We start from the raw sequence: 6985 nt of genomic DNA on the forward strand, positions 1-6985 counted from the left end.
GGGTCTTTCGGTAAAGCCACGTAGATAGAAAAGAAATAAAAATATCACGACGATTGCTTGTGTTGCGATCGACTTGTCGTGATATTTCTATTATTTTTATTATTTTCCTATCTACGTGGCTTTACCGAAAGACCCAAAGAATATTAAACTAAATGGTCCACAATGGAGTTATGGCGATGTTTCCACCAAACATGTGCCACATTTAACACATTCCTGCGGAGGGAGCTGCTAGGAACGTTGGGTTGCTCGGTCAATGGCCAGGGTCAACGGCGGCGTGGTGTATTCCGCAATATGCCCGACTGTGAGGGCGGGCACAAGCCGGCGTGAGTAGGTTAAACGTTGAGTTTTATAAGGGCACCACAGAGTGACCAGCCCCTCCCCACCCAGCCCCACCCCTCCCACCCCCCACCCAGCCCCACCCCACCCAGCCCCACCCCACCCAGCCCCTCCCCACCCAGCCCCACCCCTCCCACCCCTCACCCAGCCCCACCCTCCCCACCCAGCCCCTCCCCACTCAGCCCCTCACCACCCAGCTCCTCCCTCCCCACCCAGCCCCTCCCTGCACGACGGACACAATAATCCCCTGTGGGCTGGAGTAACCAGGAGGTTCCTACCAGGCTAACGTTTACAACGTTGCACAATCTGTACTAAAAAAATAACCAAGAGGTATTGCCATAATTTATTTACTTCTTGGTCAAGTCGTGTACAAATGTGTGTCGTCAACTCTCCTCCACCGGTGTGTGTATGTACGTTGAACTTCTTTTGCTCCGTACACAGCCAACCGTGCTAATTGGATGTGTTGGAAAGCAACCTCAGAGTATTGAAATGGATAAACGACATTTCGCTACAGATTGCAAGCAGCATCATCAGGTAGTTAACAGGAGCTCAGACCTCAAGTGAACGTGCTTCCTTATCCGGGTCCTTAGGTAGATGACATGACGTCACGGCGCAGTCATGCACGTGATTTGGTGCAATCATTAGTTGACTGATTTGGTTGTGAATGGCATGTTAGTGTTGTGAGGTAAATCTATTTAGCGATTTGGTGAAAACAGGCTATTCTTAATCATGTTCATGTGTATTGTTACGTTTGTTTGTTGTGAAACGTTGCGACAACATAACGTTCATTCAAGCAACCTCATGGTAACACCATTGCCCTAACGTTTATGTTTTGCTGGTTAATTGATCACTCACCGCCTTTGTAATGAAACTTTGGTTATTGAATAATAAGGTCTTTGTGTTTATTAAACCTTACAAATATCTCAAAGGAGTATTGCCTGCAAACACTGAAGATTTGGTTTAGACCAAGCAAATTAATTGCGTAAACAAATCCTGTGCAGCTGTTAGTTTGGAAATACAATCTAATGTCGAGAGATGAAAACACCCCATTAAAACAAATACAGGGACTCCTCTACTTACGAACATCCGAATTGCGAACTTTCAGAGATACGAACAAACCTGTCCGTATGTCCAGTTGCCTGTTCGGACCGAGATACGTAAGATCAACCGCCGCGCAATAGATGGCGGTGGTGGCATCAACATCTGCAGAACGTGAAGAACCAGTGACATCTACATCTACAGAACGTGAACAACAAGTGGCATCTACATCTATAGAACATGAAGAACCAGTGGCATCTACATCTACAGAATGTGAAGAACCAGTGGCATCTACATCTGCGGAACATGAAGAACCAGTGGCATCTACATCTACAGAACATGAAGAACCAGTGGCATCTACATCTACAGAATGTGAAGAACCAGTGGCATCTACAGAACATGAATAATCAGTATCATCTACATCTACAGAACATGAAGAACCAGTGGCATTTACAGATCATGAAGAACCAGTGGCATCTACAGATAATGAAGAACCAGTGGCATCTACATCTACAGAACATGAATAATCAGTAGAATCTACATCTACAGAACATGAAGAACCAGTGGCATCTACATCTGCAGAACGTGAACAACCAGTGGCATCTACAGAACATGAATAATCAGTAGCATCTACATGTGCAGAACATGAAGAACCAGTGGTATCTACATCTACAGAACATGAAGAACCAATGGCATCTACATCTACAGAACGTGAAGAACCAATGGCATCTACATCTACAGAACGTGAAGAACCAGTGGTATCTACATCTACAGGACATGAAGAACCAGTGGCATCTACATCTGCATAACATGAAGAACCAGTGGCATCTATATCTACAGAACATGAATAACCAGTGGCATCTACATCTACAGAACATGAAGAACCAGTGGCATCTATATCTACAGAACATGAAGAACCAGTGGCATCTATATCTACAGAACGTGAACAACAAGTGGCATCTACATCTATAGAACATGAAGAACCAGTGGCATCTACATCTACAGAATGTGAAGAACCAGTGGCATCAACATCTACAGAACGTGAACAACCAGTGGCATCTACAGAACATGAATAATCAGTAGCATCTACATGTGCAGAACATGAAGAACCAGTGGTATCTACATCTACAGAACATGAAGAACCAATGGCATCTACATCTACAGAACGTGAAGAACCAGTGGCATCTACATCTGCGGAACGTGAAGAACCAGTGGCATCTACATCTGCAGAACGTGAAGAACCAGTGGCATCTACATCTGCGGAACGTGAATAACCAGTGGCATCTACATCCACAGGAGATTATACAACGTTTAAAATCAATCCCCGTGTTTAGTGTACACGTCGTACAATATGTTTGGAATCGACAGGAGTAAATTTGGACTTACGAACATACCTCTGGGACCTAACTCGTTCTTTAGTAGAGGAGTCCCTGTATGTAAAATACATTTATAGAAAACAAAAACCACTTGCTTATAAAATGAAGCCCGCTTCAACATGCCAACGTGGGGCCAAAGTTGATATGCGGTTCGAGCCAACGTTGGCCCAAGTTTCCCCGATCGTTCCTAGTTTACTGGGTTTATGGATGAAATTAAAACGAGAATAAATCAAGACAACCACATTCTTCCGCATTAATCGCTGAGTCGCCAAATACAGTAACTATAAACACATTTTTAAATCATTCACATTATTATGCGCACTTACAAAATACTCCCTGACCACGAATCTCCCAACTATTGCAACTTTACAATCTCTCACGATTATTACGCACATTCCGCCAGTTACACAAGCAAATCCGATCGTACAAGCACACGACTGAAATTATTAACTCAGCAGCGACTTAATCGCAGGCCCGCTGCTGCTACTACTGCTGCTGCTGCACCTTCAGCTGCCGCACGTAGAGATGGTGAGAGATCGTGAGATCGGTGACGCGTGCGGTATTCCTGACCGACCTGCCCGCTGTCACAAGCCCACGGGCCTCAGTCGTCTACACGAGCGCGCTCTCCCGCTCCATGACCCCTTCGGCGCCGGTCGTTGGCGCGGCGCTCTTTGAGAACCGCACGGATTGCAGGAACTCCGCGCGGATCTTCTTGCTGGAGAACACGAAGAGCAGCGGGTCGAGGCAGCAGTTGGCCGACGCCAAGGGACGCGTCACCTTGTAGGCGGTGTTCACGGCGTTCAGGAGGCCACACGATGCGTCGCCGACGCCCCTCATCGCATAGTAGAGCGTGCGCGTCACGTGGAAGGGCACGAAGGAGATCGAGAAGACGAGCATCACCGTGAAGATGAGCCTCGTCGTCCTCATCCTGAAGGCCCGCGAGCGCTCGTTGAGGCCCGCGCCGCCGCCGGTGCGCAGCTTGCGGACGATCATGCAGTAGGACGCGAGGATGGAGCAGAGCGGCAGCGCGAACAGCGTGACGGACGTCACGTAACTGTAGACGAGGAAGCTCTGGAAGCGCTCCTTGGTGGTGGTGTCCGGGCACACGATCTTGTTGGCCGACGCCGAGGGGGCCTTGGTGGTGGTGAACGAGAAGATTGGCGCCGTCTGAGCGAGCACCGCCACCCAGACGGTGGCGCAGACCCAGGGAGCGGCGCGCGCGCTCAGCAGGTGGCCGGCGACGCGACCCACCGTGGGGCAGCCGCTCCAGCGCACCTTGAGGTAGCGGTGCGCGCTGATGCACGCCAGGAACATGATGCTCGTGTACATGTTGAAGTAGAACGTGAAGCGCGCCGTGGAGCAGAGCGCGCCGCCGAAGGGCCAGTGGTTGCCGAGGGCATAGTAGACGCCCAGCAGCGGCAGCGACAGCGTGTACAGCGTGTCCGACACGATGAGGTGGAACATGCAGTGGTAGTAGAAGTTCCACCTGCGCTTCTGTCTCAGGAAGATCCAGAGGGTGGCGCCGTTGAGGGGAGCTCCCAGGGCGAAGCACAGCCAGTAGGACAGGGGCAGCAGCACGTACTTGAAGTCCTCCTGGAAAGTGCAGCGGTATTGGCCAGGCGACAGCCGCGGCGAGGCGCTGCTCCAGTTCGCGGACGTGTTCCACGGGGCCGGAGAGGTGAAGCTTGTCGAAAGCTCGTCCGGTTCCGTGAACGTGTCCATCATGTGGGGGTGGGGGCACGCGCACACGCACACCTGCGGAGATGCAGGATGATGGCAACTATGTCTTCAGTAGTAATAGGTTTTTACCCTTTTAACTGGTACAAAATCTGACACCTTTATACAAGGCATCATGTTTGCAATAACCTCAACACAAGAAGTCAAAATGCAAACAAAAAGAAACAACTCTGATGATGATAATGATATGCACTGTCATTGAAGTTGATTGGTCCACACCCGAGACAGCTTTCTTTAGAGCCTAGTCTCCATGCATCCATGATGTTGTGTGGATGCGCCGATGCCCGAACAGCGTGTTGGTAATTACAAGCCCATGGGCTGCACAACAATATAGCAGCCTCCTACCGTTGTTATTAAGCTGATCTGGCCCATGCCTTCCAATCCCTCCAGACCAGGTGCCAGCATCATGACCAACTCGGGTCACACACACACACACGTGCGCTGCATCAGTCGCGTGGCTTGGCTGGCACGAGCCCCCACGGCAACACTCAACCCCGTAGCGAGACCCGTATCGAGACCTTGTTTAAAGGGGATCATACAAAGCTTCAGGGGGGAGTTGGTCGGGGTGGAGGGCACGACACAGCCAATTTCAAACTTTGAACACGTGCGAAACGCGAAACAGAATGGGCGACGGGACGATCTGCTTTTGTCTATTTTATATTCTTCTCTCGCGCTCACCCCCCCGTGTATATTGAGGGGGCCTGAGCTTTCAGCAGCCCCCCCCACCCCTTCCTTTCCCCAGGTGCCGTGCTGAATTGTATAAACACAATAAGAATATTTTGTATTATACCCTCTCTGGCAACAAAACGGGTGTTAAAGATGTTCAGACACCGGATACCTTTTGCAATGCCTCAAATCTGCATTAACCACACGTACTTGTGACCAAAACATGCAAACAATTACACTCTGATAATAATACTAATAACAGACGCATTGTCTTTGAAACTGATTTGCCTACGCCAGAGACAACCTGTTGCATTGTCACAAAGTGTAAAGCCTATTCTTATATTTTCCCCCATCAATTTGATACTGTAAGAAAAGTCCCATGGATACATGCTAGAATATCATTCAACTAGAATATCATTCAGCATCTTCTTGGTTATTTCGGTAAAGTCACGTAGAAGGGAAGTAATAAAATAATAAATAAAAAAATAATAAAATAATTCTCACGACGTTTCGGCCACAACGCAAGCAGCCGTCCTCAGGTGAAGAACAGGTCTGTCCAGCTTAAATAGTCGCTCCAAGCCTGGGGTGTGTCATTCAGACTGTCTTCTCGACAGACCTGTTCTCCACCTGAGGACGGCTGCTTGAGTTGTGGCCGAAACGTCGTGAGAATTATTTTATTATGTTTTATTTTTATTATTTTATTATTTCCCTTATACGTGACTTTACCGAAAGAACCAAGAAGATGAATCCCTGCATTCACGAAAGCTTTAAATCGAAATCATTCAGCATGTTTGCTGTAATTCCAGATGGACCTCCCCAGGGACGTGGAGCGAAACATCGGACATCGTGCCGAACAACACGAGGCACTCAATCCGTCAACAAAACCCCCAAAAAAGACATCGAGAAAGCAGCGGTGACAACTCTACGGCTTCGATAACGCTGCCGGCGTTGTTGATTTCTGTGTTGCTGTTGTTGTTGTTACTTACTTCACTCGTTCTCACCTTGCCTCTGGAGGTTCACCGCTTGGTGACTTGGGGTGCCTCTTATCAGCAGCACCCGTTGTGGTTCTGCGATAAGTTTGCGGGCTGCCCGGGGAGGGGGGGGGGTCTTGTCGCACTCGTGGCACCAGTTGGGGTGGGTGTGGCTCACGAGCGCACGGAAGTTTCCGTTCCCTCGTGGAGTCAGCGGATTTCAGCCGGCGACGCCCTCTGCAAAAGCCGACGACTGAGTTGGATTCCCGAGCCTGGATCTTGGCATCTGCGGCGATGTCTGCACCGGCACGGGCATGCCACCGAACGCTCTCTTCGCGAATTCTCGCACTGACTAGCGCGGGGAAGTATGGTCAAAATTACCTTCCCTCCTCCCCCACGATACACACGAAGCGTTGGGGGAGGGCTTCATCCAGCAGTGGATTGGCAAAGGGCTGTACATGCACTGTGTAGAGCAATGTCGTCGCCGCTTCGTCTGCAGGGTCTCGGTGGGTCGTTGCATCGCGCCAGCGAGCGAGGCAGCGACGGCGTGGAGATGGAGGACCTTCGTCCAGAAGTGGATAGATCATGGCCGATGGTGATTGTAATTGTACGCATGTGATAGAGGATCGTGGAGTTTGACTAACATTGACTTGCCCGTCAAGGTTCAACAGCTCCAATTAGACATGTTCAATTGCTGGTTGAAAGTTATCTTTCGTTCGAAGCAGTAATTGGAATTAAAAGTACCGATTTGCCACTTTGGCCATACAACCCGAACAACGGACCGTGCACTGCAACCCACTGTAGCGTGAGCTCCTTAGACGGAGGAGTAAGAACGAAACCGCACGAAGTCTCCCTGCCGAA

The 6985-nt window shown here is 49.6% G+C and overlaps 1 protein-coding gene across 1 annotated transcript; it reads right to left on the reverse strand.

Moving 5' to 3' along the window:
- Positions 1–2300: 2300 nt before the first annotated feature.
- LOC133357623 (P2Y purinoceptor 4-like) lies at positions 2301–6219 on the reverse strand. The gene is made up of 2 exons (XM_061575668.1): positions 6140–6219; positions 2301–4505 (listed from the first exon to the last, which is right to left on the reverse strand). Exon 2 carries the CDS (start codon positions 4473–4475, stop codon positions 3360–3362), a length of 1116 nt encoding a protein of 371 aa, XP_061431652.1. The 5' UTR covers positions 4476–4505; positions 6140–6219; the 3' UTR covers positions 2301–3359.
- Positions 6220–6985: the final 766 nt, after the last annotated feature.

The sequence above is a fragment of the Lethenteron reissneri genome, chromosome 58 (genome assembly GCF_015708825.2).
Source record: "Lethenteron reissneri isolate LAM-NWPU_2019-01 chromosome 58, ASM1570882v1, whole genome shotgun sequence".
NCBI lineage: Eukaryota > Metazoa > Chordata > Hyperoartia > Petromyzontiformes > Petromyzontidae > Lethenteron > Lethenteron reissneri.